The 17,066-nt window shown below is 57.2% G+C and overlaps 7 protein-coding genes across 7 annotated transcripts; 5 read left to right on the top strand and 2 right to left on the bottom strand.

Moving 5' to 3' along the window:
• The first annotated feature begins 292 nt into the window (after window positions 1-292).
• N656DRAFT_774978 (ras-domain-containing protein) lies at window positions 293-1,533 on the top strand. Its single transcript, XM_064814375.1, has 4 exons — window positions 293-499; window positions 551-597; window positions 657-848; window positions 901-1,533. The coding sequence occupies exons 1-4, from the start codon at window positions 427-429 to the stop codon at window positions 1,246-1,248; spliced, it is 660 nt and encodes a 219-aa protein (XP_064674237.1). The 5' UTR covers window positions 293-426; the 3' UTR covers window positions 1,249-1,533.
• A 1,016-nt stretch (window positions 1,534-2,549) lies between these two features.
• On the top strand, window positions 2,550-5,055 carry N656DRAFT_724248 (MFS general substrate transporter). The gene is made up of 6 exons (XM_064812534.1): window positions 2,550-3,139; window positions 3,211-3,334; window positions 3,398-3,604; window positions 3,654-4,019; window positions 4,083-4,453; window positions 4,524-5,055. Exons 1-6 carry the CDS (start codon window positions 2,833-2,835, stop codon window positions 4,916-4,918), a joined length of 1,770 nt encoding a protein of 589 aa, XP_064674236.1. The 5' UTR covers window positions 2,550-2,832; the 3' UTR covers window positions 4,919-5,055.
• A 327-nt stretch (window positions 5,056-5,382) lies between these two features.
• Window positions 5,383-6,424, bottom strand: N656DRAFT_701363 (NAD(P)-binding protein; the record flags this gene model as incomplete). Its single annotated transcript, XM_064810938.1, has 2 exons — window positions 5,383-5,720; window positions 5,818-6,424. 2 exons carry the CDS (start codon window positions 6,422-6,424, stop codon window positions 5,383-5,385), a joined length of 945 nt encoding a protein of 314 aa, XP_064674235.1.
• A 725-nt stretch (window positions 6,425-7,149) lies between these two features.
• On the top strand, window positions 7,150-9,243 carry N656DRAFT_794943 (uncharacterized protein; the record flags this gene model as incomplete). Its single annotated transcript, XM_064817364.1, has 1 exon — window positions 7,150-9,243. The coding sequence occupies one exon, from the start codon at window positions 7,150-7,152 to the stop codon at window positions 9,241-9,243; it is 2,094 nt and encodes a 697-aa protein (XP_064674234.1).
• Window positions 9,244-10,237: 994 nt separating this feature from the next.
• N656DRAFT_842088 (formation of crista junctions protein 1) lies at window positions 10,238-12,824 on the top strand. Its single transcript, XM_064819021.1, has 4 exons — window positions 10,238-10,359; window positions 10,427-12,358; window positions 12,432-12,721; window positions 12,777-12,824. The coding sequence occupies exons 1-3, from the start codon at window positions 10,246-10,248 to the stop codon at window positions 12,477-12,479; spliced, it is 2,094 nt and encodes a 697-aa protein (XP_064674233.1). The 5' UTR covers window positions 10,238-10,245; the 3' UTR covers window positions 12,480-12,721; window positions 12,777-12,824.
• A 325-nt stretch (window positions 12,825-13,149) lies between these two features.
• N656DRAFT_794941 (FolC bifunctional protein) lies at window positions 13,150-14,790 on the top strand (the record flags this gene model as incomplete). Its single annotated transcript, XM_064817363.1, has 1 exon — window positions 13,150-14,790. The coding sequence occupies one exon, from the start codon at window positions 13,150-13,152 to the stop codon at window positions 14,788-14,790; it is 1,641 nt and encodes a 546-aa protein (XP_064674232.1).
• A 147-nt stretch (window positions 14,791-14,937) lies between these two features.
• On the bottom strand, window positions 14,938-16,543 carry N656DRAFT_794940 (FolC bifunctional protein; the record flags this gene model as incomplete). Its single annotated transcript, XM_064817362.1, has 2 exons — window positions 14,938-16,449; window positions 16,517-16,543. 2 exons carry the CDS (start codon window positions 16,541-16,543, stop codon window positions 14,938-14,940), a joined length of 1,539 nt encoding a protein of 512 aa, XP_064674231.1.
• Between the last annotated feature and the right edge of the window lie 523 nt (window positions 16,544-17,066).

The following is a 17,066-nucleotide window of genomic DNA, read 5'->3' as shown; positions in this document are numbered from 1 at the left end:
CACGGACAACCAGCAGGGTTGCGTAACCGGGCTGATGCTGCTGCCATCACGTGGAGCCGCACAGGGCCCGCTCAGAGGTGCCTGCTGGCTCCGGGCCTTGCCTGACGTGTGCACCCACCCGCTGGCCAGTGACAGTGTAGCCTGCATTCCGGGCTATCGCTCCAACCAAGACCCTGTTACGGCAGTCTCGTGGTTTCCCTCAAAGCAACCGAACCAACCTCAACTGCATCTCCAAAACCATCGACCGTCTTCAAACCAGCACCTTTCCCCGAGACCACACTGCCGAACGAGACCCATATCGAGCCTCCGATTCCCTCCACGCTACTTCGCTTCACCGGCTCAAGCGGTCTTTTCACCGTCTTCTGTAGCGCCGCCGTTTTCCCTCCTCCCCACTGTAATCCCACCCCGACCCATCATACTCTCGCCATGGCAGCTCGAGGACCTCCTGGCGCTCGTGGCATGAGCAACCGCTTCGCGCAGTTCAAGCTGGTACTTTTGGGTGAGAGGGTATCGGACCAGTCAAACGACGGACTCTGCTGATACCGTCCAGGTGAATCCGCCGTAGGGAAGAGCTCGATAGTGCTGCGGTTCGTCAAGGTGAGCCATTCAACTCAGCCTCGCATTTTGGTCCAAGCCAGGCCACTAACAGACGTTAGGACCAATTCGACTCGTACAGAGAATCCACCATCGGCGCCGCCTTCCTAACACAGACCATCTCCCTGGATGAGAACACGACGGTCAAGTTCGAGATATGGGATACGGCAGGCCAGGAGCGGTACAAGTCCCTGGCGCCCATGTACTACAGGAACGCGAACTGCGCTGTCGTCGTCTACGATATCACCCAAGCCGTATGTTTCCATTCTCTGTCCGTTCTGGGCCGCGTGCTGACGTGAGAATCAGACATCCCTGGATAAGGCCAAATCCTGGGTCAAGGAGCTGCAGCGGCAGGCCAACGAGAACATCATCATCGCCCTCGCCGGGAACAAGCTGGACCTGGTAACGGAGCAACCCGACAAGCGGGCTATTCCCACCGCCGACGCCGAGGCCTACGCGAAGGAGGCCGGGCTGCTCTTCTTTGAGACGTCGGCCAAGACGGCCGAGAACGTGCAAGAGCTGTTTACCGCCATCGCCAAGAAGTTGCCTCTCGACCAGGTCGGGCCCAGGCATACCCGCCCCGGCCAGCGACCGGGCGTCAGCCTAGCCCCCGAGGGAGCAAACACGCAAGCTGGAGGACAATGTGCTTGCTGAGCCGAGTCGCGCAAGGTAGAATCGAGGGCTGGGGGCGGTTATAATCGTGAGCCATTATGGTGCAAGCGGGGATTTTGCAAGCCTCCGGCTGCGGACCCGGAGTCGGAGCAGGGGCCCGAGGTGGGGCGGCGGCGGGAGATGGCAAACCACGGTTCATAGAGAAGGTTACGTCACTTTGGGCGCCTCCGGCTTGGGGGGAAGGAATGTCGGCATCAGAACATTTGGAGCGGAGTCTGCTGGGTGGGTAGTTATGCCGTTCTAATACCTCGTATTTTTGACTTTTTTCTTCTTTTTTTGGACGGGTCTTTATGATTGCACCCGACACACTGGCCTTGAGCAAATGCACACCAGACAAGACCAGCGTGGGAGGGCCACCCCCTGGCGCATTCCATGTATAGTATGCAGATAGAGCAACAGCTTGCCACGGACGCGGTAATCCTAATCAAGGATATGCTGGGTGCATGGGTTAGGGAGACTGGAGAGAAACATTGCGCGATTACTTTGGGCGTTGAATACTACTAGGTAGTTCTCCGTTTGCAAAGCTGGTTTGCTCTGCTATCTCTACAATTATCCTTATTCATGTACCTACCCCTTTTCGAGTCCCCTTTTCATTATTCCCATTCCACGAGGAACGAATGGATAGGTAAGTACCGAGGTGCTGTGATCAAGCTCTGTTGCACTCAGAATCAAACTACCCTGAACTTTTTCCCGGTTTTCATCGACAGCAGACCTTGACAGGTTTGAATTCTGGCTCAACAAATATTCCTCCAACATTAATGGTTAAGGTAGGTACTAGTAGGTGCATGTAGTGTTCAGCCAAGGTATCTACGGTACCTACTCCGTACTTAGCTCGCTTTATGCTGTTGATGAATGCCAATGAAGTTCCTAACTACTACATTTACATATGTCACCTCATGGCAGCGGCATTCAAGCGGATAGGTCGCAGAGTTTTGTCAATATAGAGTAGGTAGTGCTAGGTAGGTAGTTACTCGAGGTATGTAAGTATCCTCTACTGAGGTAAATGGGAGGTCTTTTGATGGAAGTGAAATGCGTATAGGAAGTACACTACAGTTGCTTTATAAGGAGAAGATCTATAACTTCAGGGATCTATACCTAAGGTAGGGTAAGTACCTGACTGTCGTCATTTTGAGTTCGGTTCTTAACTCGTAAAGGTAGGTACCTACCGTGACTTAATGTAGGATCCGGACCCCCTGTCCTCACCTCCAAGCAGAAAGAGCCGACCACTCGTTGTCGAGTGTCGGACTCGCTTATGATCAGGCCAATAACAATGCTCAACACTTTCAACTTACACCCCATACTATCAAGGGGAGCTTGTGAGCGACTCGGGGGTTCTTTTTGGGCTTTGGTTTCATAAACCTGTCCATTCCCAGTCAGTTGCGATTCTTAAACGGCATTATGGACTACTCTGGGTCGCTCGCCAGGATCTTGGCCCTCTCGTCAAGTTGTTTATTAACTTGAAGTTCCCTGTAGCCCGTGATAAGACACCAAAGCCCGATTGCCTCTTGCTACCATTTGCTACCGAGGCATAGCCGTTCTTCTTAAGTTCAAGAGCTCGAACGCATCATGATAGGTGGCACGAATTTGGAAAAGACAGTTCAACCTGCAGCCGACGTCTCGGATGCCCCGAATACGTCAGAGAAGGATATCCCACCACCGCATGCCCGCGATGAGGCTGTTGGTGCTAACGACCAAGCCGAATACATGAAGGGGTGGCGCCTATACATGCTCACGGCGGGAATATGGATCGCTCTCTTCTTGTCGACCCTCGAGACGACCATAGTCAGCACGTCTCTCGTGTCCATCGCCGACTCCTTGAGCGGCTTTGAGGACCGCAACTGGGTAGTTGCGGCATATTTCCTCACTTACACCGGTATGATCTCAAGGGGGAGCAGTCTGATGTGCGTGAAGCGTGCTCTAACTTGCGTCTACCGCACAATCCAGGCTTCCTTGTCATTTATGCCAAGTTGGCCAGCATTTTCGGGTCCAAGACCATGTTTCTTCTCGCTCTCACCTTCTTTACCGTCTTCTCGATCGGCTGCGGTTCGGCCAGCACTATGAATCAACTGTACGAAAAGGGACTTGAACCGACTGTCTCAACGAGCTCCTACATGCAGCTAACAAATTATAGTATCATTCTGCGTGCCTTTCAAGGCATCGGCGGGTCGGGGATTTACTCGATGGTTCTCGTCCTCGCGCCCCAACTTGTCCCGGTAACCGAGTACGGCAAATACATCGGCATAATCTCATCTGTCTTTGCCATTGCCAGCTTTACTGGCCCGCTGCTTGGAGGTGCAATAGCGAGCAACACCACCTGGAGATGGGTCTTCCTGCTAAAGTGTGTATCTACCCCCTGTTGCCGCTTCCAGTGCTGATCTCCTTTCCAGTGGACCTCCTGGGTTTCTGGCCCTCGTTATCATTGCTATATTCCTACCAGCCAGCAAGGTCGACAGCAGCTCCATGTGGGGTGCGAGACTCCAAGCCAAGTTTTCGCGTAGAACCATGCGACGAGTTGATATTCTAGGAGCCGTCTCCCTCCTGGCCGCCTCGGTGCTCCTTGTCTTTGCGCTCGAGTCGGGCGGCACCCGGTATCCATGGAGTAGCGGGGCCGTCATATCCACCCTGGTGATGTCTGGTCTGTCATGGATTACCTTCACTGTCTGGGAGATTTACCTTGAACGGGCCCAATCAGTCAGTGAACCCATCTTCCCCATGGGCCTCCTGAGAAACAGACAGTTAGCGAGCATGACGTTGTACGTGACAGAACACTGCTTTCTTTCTCACCTCTTCATCAACTAACAGTCGCCCGCTCTCAGCGCAACCTTTATGATCGGCTTCCCGTTCGTAGCCATCCTTTTCATCATCCCGCAGCACTCTCAAGCCGTTTACGGACTCTCCCCAGTGCAGGCCAGTTTGTCGGTGCTGCCGTTGTTGCTAACATCGCCTGTGGCCACGGCCGCCTCGGGCATCTTGACCTCGACCTTCAACGTGCCGCCAAGCTACCTGATTCTCATCGGATCGGTGATACAGGTCGTCGCTGTTGGGCTTGCCATCACGATACCCCTGACCGGAGACGCCATCCCGGCAAAACAATACGGCTTTGAGGCGCTGATGGGAGTGGGTTTCGGGTTGACGCTCTCCACCGTGCTCACGCTCAGCCAGCTCCTGGTCAGCAAAGAACACGCAGGTGAGACGCATTGAGAGGCATCCTGTTTTGATGGATTGACTTGCGTCATGGTGCTAACGGGGAAAACCAGGCGTTGTCATGGGGGCACTCACCCAGATCCGCGTCCTTGGCGGGACGGTTGCCCTTGCGATTTGCTCTGCCATTCTCAGCAACCATGTTCGGGATAGTCTTGCCGGGGTTCTTACACCTGCCGAGTTCCAGGAAATTGCCGAGGCCCTCGGGGCCATCAACAAACTAGGGCCGGAACGGCTTGCCAGGGTAAAACTTGCCTTTGCTGAGGGGTACAGGAGACAGTTTCAATTGCTCACCGTGTTTAGCGGCGTGGCACTTTTAGCGGCACTGTTTCTCATCAGTCGACACCCGGTTAATGTGAGAGATGTCGCAAAGGAGAGAGAAGGCAACAGCTCAATGACCGCCGCTGGACCAAACCTTGGAGCTCGAGGCGAAGCCCCTGATACAGCCTAGGAGAGACAGGTGATATAGAGTTCTGTACAAATCAATACGTGAGGCCGTGTAAGTGCGATGAAGGTAACTATGTATATAAGTCCGATGCTCGGATTCAAATAAATAGAAAGAGAGCTACAAATATAGACGTTGCACTGGCTGGGGTACTTTGTTCAACAGGACTGTGAAACAGTTCAAGGACAGGACCATACTATGAAAGTCGGAGCTAACAGTGACTCCAGTAAGCAGGTATTGAACCATTACATTGTCAGTTCTGATTCAAGTGCTAACTTCCAAGCTGAGGCAAATTACCATCAGCCTAGGCCAAGTCACAGGTGCTGGTGAGGAGCCTGGGATCAAATGAAATCCTTGATTGCTAGAGTTGAGCTAGATTCTATTACCGTATTTATGTTATACCCCGAAGTTCCAACAGTTTCTGCGAGAGGATCCTCTATCCCTCCATTTCCCAGACTTATACACATCTATTATTCAAAAAGCCCCTTCCTCCCCTCCAAAAACTCCTTCCAGCTAGTCACCTTCAGCCCAACCCCAGCCAGCAGCTCCCGGCCGTCAACCAGCGAACCGCCGGCAAAGAAGCCTGGTTCCTCGCACAGCATTTCATTCTCAAGAATCTCCTGGGCGATAGGCGGCGGCAGGAAGCTCTTGTAGACGGCGTGGTCGAGCTGCACATACTGGCCCTTGCGACCTGTCACCTGTGTAAACTCGTCCATGATTCGGGCCGGGGTGTAGTAGTCGGCCGCGGCGGGGATAGCCTTGTTGAGGGTGACGGAGGGATTGCGTGCGATGGCTACAAAGTATTTTCCTGCATCATACTTAGTACATGGCAAGGGGATTGGAAAGAGACATGACTCGGACGGGAGGGATGTAGAGGTGTAAGTCAAGTAGGTATTACTACGCACCCATATCCTCATCGGCAAAGAAAAGCGGCAGCTGTGCTTTGGTGGGACTGGTCGGTCCGGCAAGCGTGTAAGACCCGTCCTCGCCCTTGCGGAGCAGGCCCAGGTTGGTGAAGTTGGTCATGTAGTAGCCCGGTTGGATGAAGGTGGCCGGGATGCCTTGCTCACGGATGTACTTCTCAACATGGGCCTTGCTGTCGAAGTGGGCGACGTGGGGGAGTTTTCCTCCGGAGGCCTCGGTGACGTTGATGAGCGATGAGAAGACCAGGTGCTGCACGCCGGCGGCCTTGGCGGCGTCGGCGACGTTCTTGCCGTGCCGTGTCTCGGTGCCGGCAGGCGCGCCAGTCACCATGTCCGGCAGCGTGACGAGGAAGACCGTGTGGCTGTCCTTGAGCGCCGCGGCTAGGGAGGCAGGCGAGTCCATGTCGGCTGATACGACCTCGATCCCCTCATGCTGCTGGGCAAGGGCCTGTGCTGAGGGCTTGGATGCGTCCCGGGTGACGGCTCGGATTTTGAAGGTCTTGGACAAGACCGGATCTGCGAGGACGGCACGGATCACCGAGCCACCTTGGACGCCGGTGGCGCCGAAGACTGTGAGGATGTTGGACATGATGGTTTCTGAGAGGGTTGAGTGTCTGGATGTAGCAGGGAGTATAGTGATATTGGAAACAGGGTTTTCGATGATCTGGTGTAAGTGAGCAAAGGTAACACGAATGACACCTAGAGCGAGGGGAGTAAGGGGGATGGAGAAGGCAGAGTCTTTTATATCCATTTCCTCCTCGTCCATTCACTGTCACTCGGAGGAGAACTCGGAAGGATGTCTGACAAATGTTCAACCTTCATGTTGGCGTGCATGATGGCTTGCAAATGAGTCGGATTTCAAACCGACCACCGGTCCATAGAGCAGATATGGGCCATGAGCAAGACATGACAAAGCCGGTCCAGGTGCATCGACAGTGTTCTAGTTTGATTTTTTCGCTTGTGGGTGCCTATTCTGGGCGTCCAGGACATAATTCTAGTCCGCTCCAGGGTTGCGCGGTGTCGAGGCCGGAGGTGACGGCGGTACTGACCGGGGCTACCGGCTCCTGCACCCCGCTTCGGACACCGAGCGGCCCACTATTGGCTGCTCCGGGTTTAGGGCAGCGTCAGCTGGAACGCTCCCACTTCCCGGCTACCTCATGCCCCATGGTGACCCCATGGCTTTATCGTCCGTAACGCCGTCCCGTGCTTTCACATTCGATTGCATCCCATTTTCATCCAGACTGGTACTTGTAGTCCAATTGAGAGGTTCTGGATGCCAATGCCGAATGCTGAGTCAAAAGCTCTGTCTAGGAGATGGAGACCCAACAGCGCCCCCCGCAGCAGCAGTCTTCCAGTCAAGGAGAAAAACGTGACGGGCGCGAAAGCACAGCGAGGGGTCGGGGCCTGCTCTCGTGTGTCCAGTGCCGTAACCGTAAGCTTAGATGCGATCGCAAGCGGCCCAGGTGCGATCGCTGTGTGGAACGGAATGAGACGTGCACATACCCGGAAACCCGGCAGCGGGGCCTCGGTCCACGCAAGACCGTGCAGGATCTCGAGGAGCGGATACAGGAGCTCGAGGGACTCCTTAGGGCTGCCAATCTGAATCTCGGAGCGGCACAAGAACCGGAACAGGACCCTAACCTGTCATTCTTGCCCCCTCCATCCTTGCCGCACGCGGAGCTTCAATTTGTTGGAGGAGAGCCGGCGGCAACCGGTCAACAAGAACTCGTCGGTCTCGGCCTGTTTGAGCAGTCGCTCTCGTTTGAGCTTATCGATGCTCTCACGTCCCTCTTCTTCCAGACCATCCACGCGGGGGCTCCCATGCTTCACCAGGCGCGCTACACGGCGTCCCTGCGCCTCCCTCCGCACATGCGGCCCCCCATGTGTCTCCAGTATATCGTGCTGGCGTCCGCGGCAGCAACATCGCCCGCCTACCGCCACCTGGCGGAGCCCTTCTACCAGCGGGCCCGCGTGTATGCCGATGCCGACGAGCTGAAGGGACAAGGCGAAGTCTTCGCCACGGTGGCCCACGTCCAGTCCTGGAGCCTCATCTCGGCCTACGAATGCCATGTCTACGCCGCCTTCACCAAGGCGTCCACCAGTCTCTGCCGTGCTGTGCGCATTGCCCAGATGCTCAAGCTGCACCAGCTTGACGACCAAAATGCACTGGTTCTGAGCCTTCCCCCGCCGAGAGACGCCATCGAGGCCGAGGAGCGGCGTCGAACATGGTGGGTCGTCTTCATGGCCGACCGTTTTCTCACCTCCACCACGGGCTGGCCGTCCCTCATCGACGAGCGACACATCCGTACCAACCTTCCCTCCGCCGACCAACACTTCGCCGCCGGAGTCGACAACCCCCATCCAACACGCCTATCAGACGGCCTGCGCCGCCTGGAACAGGGCCAAGCGGACGAGCTGTCCCCCTTTTCCATCCGCCTGCTCGCCGCCAACGAGCTGCTGCACGCCCTGGACCACACCGCAAATCCCCCGGACCCGGACCCAGCGGCAAGCTTCCCCGGAAACATAGTGGAAGTAGAAGACAGCTCCTACTGGCGCCGGCGCCGCGACATTGACCGCAACTTGACCACCCTGACCCATTTTCTCCCGGCCCATCTCAACCCGTCGGCCAACCCGCGCAGCCTCGACGCCATCCTCGTGCACATCTGCATCGGCATGGCTGTTCTGCACCTCGGCCGCTGCTCCCCGGCGTCCCCCATCACCACAACTTCACCCGCGGACTGGAATCGTCGCCTCCTCCCAACAGCGCAGGCTATCGTAGCCGTGTTCCGCGCCGCGAGCGCCGCGGGTTCTTTGCCCAAAGCCCTCCGCAACCCGCTGCTGCCGTTCGCCGCCTACATGGCCGCGTCTGTGTTTCTGACGGATTTCTGCACAAGTTCCGCCGGGGGCAGTCAAGAAAGTGAGACAAACCTGGCGTATTTGGCTGATACCCTCGTCGCATACTCGGCAAGCGGCGGCGCCGTCGTCAGGGCTAATGCCCTGCAGCTGGCGGAGGACTTGCAGCGGGTTGGGAGGGGTGAGTGGATGGACCGGTTAATACGGGAGAGCTCAGAGGGGTGGATGATGAGTGCGAAACTTGTCGTTGAGGATGCTGGTACTGAATCTGGGTCTGGTCGAAAAAGGCGCCCGATGCTGTTCTGTCCGGCACTGAGCTCTGCGAGTGCGGGTAGCGGTGGAGAGGGGTTGATGGGAGCAGCACCAGCAGGAGGAGGAAGTAGCGGGTTCGTTGGGGGTGGCTACCAGCATGAATCGCCGTGGAGTGGGACTCCTAGTGGCCCGTTGGTGTTGAATCTGCCTGGCGCTGCTGGGCCGTCGGTGATGCAGGCTGGTGAACCCGGCGGGCTTTTCTCGCATCTCTCGGCTATGGGATCGCAGGGATTTATACCGTGATGCCGGGAATGAATTGATTTGTGGTTTGGGGGTTCGGATCAAATACCCGAGAGGGCCTCGGCAGGGGAAAGGGGTTACCCTCTGAGGCACTGACATTCCTGAAATCATCATTACCAGGCGCGCTTTGATAGCTATGTCCGGTCAGCGGCGAGGGAAATAGTGATACGAGCACCTTGTCTCTGATGAAGCCAAGCTAGGCAATGGTAGAATACCTTGACGTTACCAGAACTAAATCCTACTAATGCAAAGGTTGAAGCGAAGTTTTGTAGCCAACCTTGGCTGACCATGGCCTTCCGTGAGCGAGTGCCTTCGCGCCTATATCACGTTTGCCTTTGAGAAGCAGCAGGACATCGAGGCTCGAAGGAGCAGTTTCCGGCCAGGCATCAAGGAATCCATGGACAATGGCTGATGCACGAGATTCCTGTCATCGTTGCGAAGATCGCTCGTGTCGCCATGGATTCGGGACATGGGTCTCCATAATCATGTCATTGTATCCGACTAGATACGCACCGAGACCACACAGTCGTCGACTGTGAATTCGGTTTCAGGTGTCGGTTTTTGAGAGATGGAAGTGATGAGGTTTGAGACCACCGTTGTTGCCGTTTTTGGGCTGTTGGTCAGATTGGCTGAGACTGAGCAGGAGGTGGCCTGTGCACTAGTACATACAGTACATATGGTACATACCTGCAACAGTACAACAGCGCACAGCGCTGGCACCTGAGGTAGGAGATCGAATTTCTGTAAAATATATAACAGTGGGATCGCGATATTCTAGAGTTAATTGATTAGAGACTGTTGCTACTTGATCAGATTGCCAACATCAGGGTTGACTGCTGCTGTCGTGTGAGAGGGTGCAGTGCGGGTGCCAAGACCCAGTTCGTGGGACCTGGCACTTGCCAGCTCTTCCCGGTTCTTTGCCGAGCTCTTTTTTGCTCAGTGATTCTTCCCCAAACCACCACAACCCAAGGTTCAATTGCGCCTTGCTGGCCATCCCATCCCCTCATGTTGCGTACATCGCTACACTCCGTGAGGGCGCTGGGCAGCAGGCCCGCCGCAGCTGCTGCCGGCCGTCAATGGCAACTTTCTGCCGCGAGACGGGCTGTCGTGTCGGGTCAGGTATGAGGTCATGCTAAGAGCTGCCGAGCCCCGATTCCTGGCTAACCTGCCATGTGTATGTGTCTAGAGATACTATGCCGACGGCAAGAAGCCTACAGATGAAGCAAAGCCCGCAGTGCTCCCCGCCGAGCACACGCTAACCGCCCCATCAACACCGCCGCCCCCTCCGCCTGAGGTTGCGAAAGTCGCTTCGTCGACCATCCCTCCCGAAAATGCCCCCTTGACACCACCTGCCCCGGGTCCAGCCGTGGTTCCTGAGACGACGACCAAGATTCCGCCTCCGCCTCCCCCGCCCGCCCCACCAAAGAAAAAGAGCTTCTTCCGGCGACTGCGCAACTACATCCTAACCCTCACCTTCCTGGGCGCTCTAGGTTTTGGCGGCGGTGTCTGGTACTCGCGCATCAACGACAACTTCCATGACTTCTTCACCGAGTATGTACCATATGGCGAGCAGGCTGTGCTATACTTGGAAGAGATGGACTTCAAGAAGCGGTTTCCCAACGTGGCCAGCCGCATGACCGGCAGGCGGACGGATTCAGGCGACAAGGTCAAGATCCCGGCTCAGAGCGGTGCCTCGTGGCGGGTCGCTGACGGCAGCGAGCCCGCTAGCCGGCAATCGAGCGCAATCCAAAAGGTGAACGCCGCCAAGGAGGCCCCGAAACCAAAAGCCGAGCCCGCTACCGTCGTCGAGGCGAAGGAGCAGACGGCAAACCTGCCCAAGGTACAAGCCGAGGAAACCAACCTTAGGAGCTCCCCACCTACACCCGCATTAGCTTCCGCACCTGCACCTGTGGCTGAAAAGCCGTCTGAAACCGAGCCTTCACCCACACCCGCACCCACACCCGCACCCACACCCGCGTCCACGCCGGCCAAGACACCTTTCAAAGCACCCGAGGTTGACGAGCCTTCACGGTGGCCGCCGGCGTCGCCCATCGACCCGCTGGCCGTGCCTGACGCTGCCGATCCCGTCGTACAAGACCTGGTGCGCATGCTTAACGACATCATCGCCGTAGTAAATCACGACGGCGCCAACGAGAAGTATGGAGCCACGATCGGCAAGGCAAAGAACGAGGTCAGCAAGGTGGGCCAAAAGATCCGCGACCTGAAGACGGCCGTGGAGCGGGAGGCTGCCGACCAGGTCAAGAAGCAGGTCGACGAGTTTGACAAGTCGGCCCACGAGCTCGTGGCGCGGCTCGAGGCGGCCATGACGTCGCAGGAGCAGCAGTGGCGCCTCGAGTTCGAGGCCGAGATGGAACGGCTGCGGAAGAGCTACGACAGCAAGCTCAAGCTGGTACAGGAGCGCGAGAGGCAGCTCGCCGAGGAGAAGCTCAACAACCAGCTCCTGCAGCAGGCGGTCGAGCTGCAGCGCCAGTTCGCGCGCGACATCAAGCAGCACGTGGAGGAGGAGCGCGAGGGCAGGCTCGGCCGGCTGACGGAGCTGTCGGCGGCCGTGGCAGACCTTGAAAGGCTCACGGCGGGCTGGAACGACGTCGTCTCGGCGACGCTCCGCACGCAGCAGCTGCACGTGGCGGTCGAAGCGGTGCGCGCCAGCCTCGAAGACGCGCGGCACCCGCGGCCGTTTGTCAAGGAGCTCGCGGCCCTCAAGGAGATTGCGGCCAACGACCCGGTCGTCGACGCCGCCATCGCCTCGATCCACCCTTCGGCCTACCAGCGCGGCGTCTCGACCCCGGCCGAGCTGGTCGACCGGTTCCGCCGCGTCGCAGCCGAGGTGCGCAAGGCCTCGCTGCTGCCCGACGACGCGGGCGTCGCGAGCCACGCCTCCAGCTACCTCCTCAGCAAGGTCATGTTCAAGAAGCAAGGGCTCGCCGCGGGCGACGACGTCGAGAGCATCCTGACCCGCACACAGACCCTGCTTGAGGAGGGCGATCTGGACAATGCCGCCCGCGAGATGAACGCCCTGACGGGCTGGTCCAAGACGCTCAGCCGCGACTGGCTGGCTGAGGTGCGCAAGGTGTTGGAGGTGCGGCAGGCTTTGGAGGTATGTTACTTGTACTTGTTCTCGGTGATTTGATCCAACGAGTCTTCTTGCGCTAACGTGAGTCCCTAAATAGGTAATCCAGACGGAGGCGAGGCTACAGAGCTTGAAGCTTGACGCTTGAGTAGGGGTGCCTGGGCCGCCAGTTTTCCCTTTGTTGCTGTATGTACATGTGCCGGTTCTGTAGACCCTGTTTGTCTCGCTAGAGGGCGTGCGGGATGGGTATGCCGAATGTATTAAATACTTTAGTGAATACATAGACGTGATCTGGCAGATTTGTGGTGTATCGATGGCTGCTTAGGTCAAACGCGACTCCGGGAGTGCTGTTGAGGTGTTCCATAGCGCCACATGGAGCTCAGCAAATCTGTTACTGATATAAGACTGGAGCTCTGCGTCCATTTCCAGAATCTTATCTCTCACTTTCATAGCGACGGTCAACTCAAAAGGCTTCTAAACCACAGCAAGGAATTCAATCGGCAGGCTTGATGATGACATTTTAACCCGAGCCATGGTCGATGTCTTGACTCGGTTTTGCAGTGATAATAATTAGATAAGGCTGTCGGCCTCCTCGGAGTAAGCCCGATTGAGAGATCAAGCCTTCCGTGACACAACAATGACTTTCTTCTCACATCAAACCTCCTGAAATTGAAATGCGGACACCAAGCCCTTGCATCCTCCAAACCATACTCCGTCTCCAGAGAGCGACATCGAACATTTCTCTCCCACTTTTCTCTCTCCCGCACCGTCAACTCCTCTCCACTCATCGCGGCTACCACGTAAGTACCCGCAGCAAGATGGCCACATGCCAGGAAGACGACGACGCGCCCCCGTTCACCTACCAGGAAGCCCTTGCCCGGCTCGCGCAACTGCAGTCCAACCACTCCGTCACCTCCCTCTTCACCCCGCCAGCACCAACACCACCCAAACCCGGTGGAGATGCAGCTTCAACAACAAGAGCTGACATGAACGCGGCCGCAATCCCGGAGATGCTCTTCTGGCTCGCCCGCGCAGGCTACCCGCCGACCTCCCTGACCTCACCCCGCGGCCCGGCCTTCCGCTGCGTGCATGTGGCGGGGACAAAGGGCAAGGGCTCCGTGGCCGCGCTGACGGCGTCCATCCTGCAGCAGTATGTTCCGCACAAAACAGGGCTGTATACCTCGCCGCACGTGCTCAGCCCGCGCGAGCGCATCGTGCTGGACGGGCAGCCCGTCTCGCGCGACGTGTTTGCGCGCGGCGTGGCGCAGGTCTGGGGAAGGCTGACGAGGGCTGCGAGGGAGGAGCTGGTCGCTGCTAGGGCTAAAAGGATACAGGAAGGGATTGGGAGTGATGATGATGGGATGGATGACCTTGACCTTGACCTTGCCCTGGACGGGCCGGGAACCAAGCCGTTCTATTTCCGCTTCCTGACCATTCTCGCTGTGCACCTGTTTGTGACGCGCGGTGTGGGCGACGCGGTCATTGAGTGCGGCATTGGCGGCGAGTACGACGCCACCAATGTGATACCTGCTGAGATGGTAACCGCTGCCGTGGTGACTCAGCTCGGGCTGGACCATGTGGGTATGCTGGGCGGCACGGTCGAGGAGATTGCCTGGCATAAGGCGGGGATTTTTAAAAGGGGCGTCAAGGCATTCACGCGGACGCTGCCGGGGGAGGCACAGAGGGGTGTCATGGAAGTGCTACGCGCCAGGGCGAGGGAGAAGGAGGCTACGCTGGTCGAGGTGACTGATGAGGAGGTGGAACGGTGGAAAGGTGTGCTAGGGGCAAAGCTCCAGGGGCCGTTCCAGAAGTATAACATGGCGCTGGCCGTGTATGCCGCCAGGGAACACCTCCTCAAAACGGGCGTTGCGTTGGAGGGGAAGTTTGGGACGGAGGACTGGTCATTGGACGACATACCGGAGCGGTTTGTCAAGGGCCTGAGGGAGGCTTCCTTACGAGGGCGGTGCGAGGTTGTGCAGGATGCGGATGGCATCGAGTGGTACCTGGATGGAGCGCATACAGACGACAGCCTTGCCGGCGTCGGCGGGTGGTTCGCGAGCCAAACCAAGGGCGAGGACAAGGTTCGGGTGTTGCTGTTCAACCAGCAGGAGAGGCATCCTGCGCCGTTGCTGAAGGCACTGGTTGGGGGGGCACAGAGCGAAGCAAATACAGCGCCCATCTTTACACAGGCAATCTTCACAAGAAACGAGGAGGACAAACCGGCCGACGGCGAGGTCCGGGATCTGTCTGTGCAGAACCAGGCGAGAGACGCATTCCGTGAGGTTGAGGTCAACACGAGCGAAGTGGCGGTGCTGGATGCTGTGCAGCCCGCCATCGAGCGCATCAGGGAGATTGCTCTCCAGGCAAGAAAGGAGGGCAAGACGTGCAAGGTCCTAGTCACGGGGAGCTTCTACCTCCTGGGTTCGGTGCTCAGAATTATAGAGCACGCTGATAATTGACACCGCCTACCAATCTATGGCAATATCCAACGCCTTGTCCGCCCATGCTGTGAAGCTACCGACCTGTACAGTTGAATCACAAGGTATATACATACATGGACATGCGTCGTGATGAAGACCAGTCCAGACCCAAACTCAATCACACCCCTACAAGGCATCCGCACCTTCGAGAATGCCCAATGCGCCGCCAACAAGGTGTAAGCTGCCCGTGATCAGAGCCTTCACCTTCGACTCGCCATCCTGCCCCGCCAGGTCTCGGGCCGTGTTGATGGCCTCCTCAATGCTATGACAGATCGTCACCTTGGCAGTGGGGTCTAGGGCGGACCACTTGTCGGCAAAGACGCGCTGCATCGTCATCTTTTCGATGTCTGCGGGATTATGCTGATGGTTTACAAAATCTGTGCCAATTAGCCGCCGCGAGGTCAGAAATTGTGGAGGAGGCAGCAGCATACCTCGTTTGTAGCCTGTAGCAGCATAGGTCACGTTGGTGCAGAAAATAACGTGTTCAAACCCCTTCCCATCCGGATCGGCATTTTTCACGACATTGCACAACCCGTCGAGGAAGTCGACAGCCTCGCTGCGGCCCTGCTGGTTGAAGATGAGCACCTTGGGCCCGCCGTTGGTCCGCGCGGCACACTCGCCCGCAAACCAGCGCGCCGCCATCTTGAGGCTGTCGACCGTGTGGGCGCCATCGACGTGCCATACGACTTTGTCTTCCTCGATCACCTCGCACCTGCCGCGCCAGACCACCTGCTCCAGGCCATCGACAAATTCTTGCGGCAGGGCTTCAGGGTTGGGCGAGAAGGACGGATCCAGCTTCTTCAGCGCAGTCTCCGCTAAGGCAACGGCCAGAGTGGCATTCTTCTTCTGGAAAGTCGCGTCCGGACGGATCTTGACGCCGGCCAGCCGGGGGTCAATATCGAGCACTTTCAGGTTCACACCCTTCTCAACGGCACGTTGCTTCAGCACAGGTGTAGCCAACGGAACCTGCTCGATCGTAAAGGCCGGACTGCCTGGCTTCATGATGCCGGCCTTGTGCCAGGCGATCTTGTCGACCGTGTCGCCCAGCACAAAGACGTGGTCGATGCCAAGGGTGCTGATGCCGGTTGCCACGGGGCGGTCGACGATGTTGGTGGCGTCGTATTCGCCGCCAATGCCCGTCTCGTACACGGCAGCATCGACGCCCTCGGACAGGAAGACATGGTAGCTCATCAGGGTCAGGTAGCGGGCGTAGATGGGCTTGGTTCCCGGGGCAACCTTGTCGGAGGCAACAGTGGCGTTTTGCTCGAGACGGTCCCAGACTTGAAAGAAGTACTTGGCGAAGAGCTCCTCGGAGATGGGCGCCGAATTGATGCGGATACGCTCGCGCACAGCGATTAGATGGGGCGAGGTGAAGAGACCGACTTTGCGCGGGGGCCCGCCGCGCTGCTGGTAGCGGGACAGGATCGAGTCGACAAAGGCGCAGGTGCTGCCCTTGCCCTTGGTGCCGGCGACATGCACGATGTTCAGGCGGTCTAAATCCTGGGAGGAGTAGCCGATGCGGGCAAGGTAGCCACGCATCTCGCTGATGGATACAGCATCTGGTCGGATGCCGGCTTTGCGGCGCGCCTCGATCACGGCATAGGGAGTTTGGAGTGAGTTGAGGGCATCAATCGCGTCCTGAAGGGGTTATATGCGTTAGCTACCTAGTTCCTGGCGATGGATAACGGCACTTTGCCCTGCCTACATTATAAGTGCGGGCGGCCGCCGCCATGTTCCTAGAAAACGCTCTTGGTCGGAATTTCAGGGTGGTCAGTGAGAACGACCTCGGGACAATTGCAGTCCACCACAGCAGCGCATGTCGCATTGGAGCCTTGCTGCTGCTATGCCAGGCAGACACTCATCTCTGGCAACTAGTTGCTGTGCTGAATCATACACAGTACACGCGTTATCGCTTGCAGATGCAGAGTTGAGTAAGAATAGGGATTCCGGTTTGCGTCGGTGTAGTTGCCGCCGACCATCGGACCCAGCCCACATTCGCTGATGTTCGACGTCAGAGCTGCCCCGCTCGAGCAGCAACCTCCTAACCCTAACCCTTTGAATTTGCTCGCAACACCAATCGAAATGGCAAAGTCGAATGCTCCAAAACTTCCATGTAAAAAATCTCAAACTTTCTTCATTGCTCTTGTTTCCAAGCATCTTATGGCTCTTTCCAGATCAAAATCTGAAGCAGTTTCCATAGTACTTTTGGGATCTCTCTTGAACTGGGTGAAGTTCCCTTTCATACTAGTACCCTT

The sequence above is a fragment of the Canariomyces notabilis genome, assembly GCF_033297395.1.
Source record: "Canariomyces notabilis strain CBS 508.74 unplaced genomic scaffold N656scaffold_2, whole genome shotgun sequence".
NCBI classification, from domain to species: domain Eukaryota; kingdom Fungi; phylum Ascomycota; class Sordariomycetes; order Sordariales; family Chaetomiaceae; genus Canariomyces; species Canariomyces notabilis.
The sequence above is the reverse complement of the archived record's forward strand: the minus strand, read 5'-3'. Positions and strand labels throughout refer to the sequence as shown.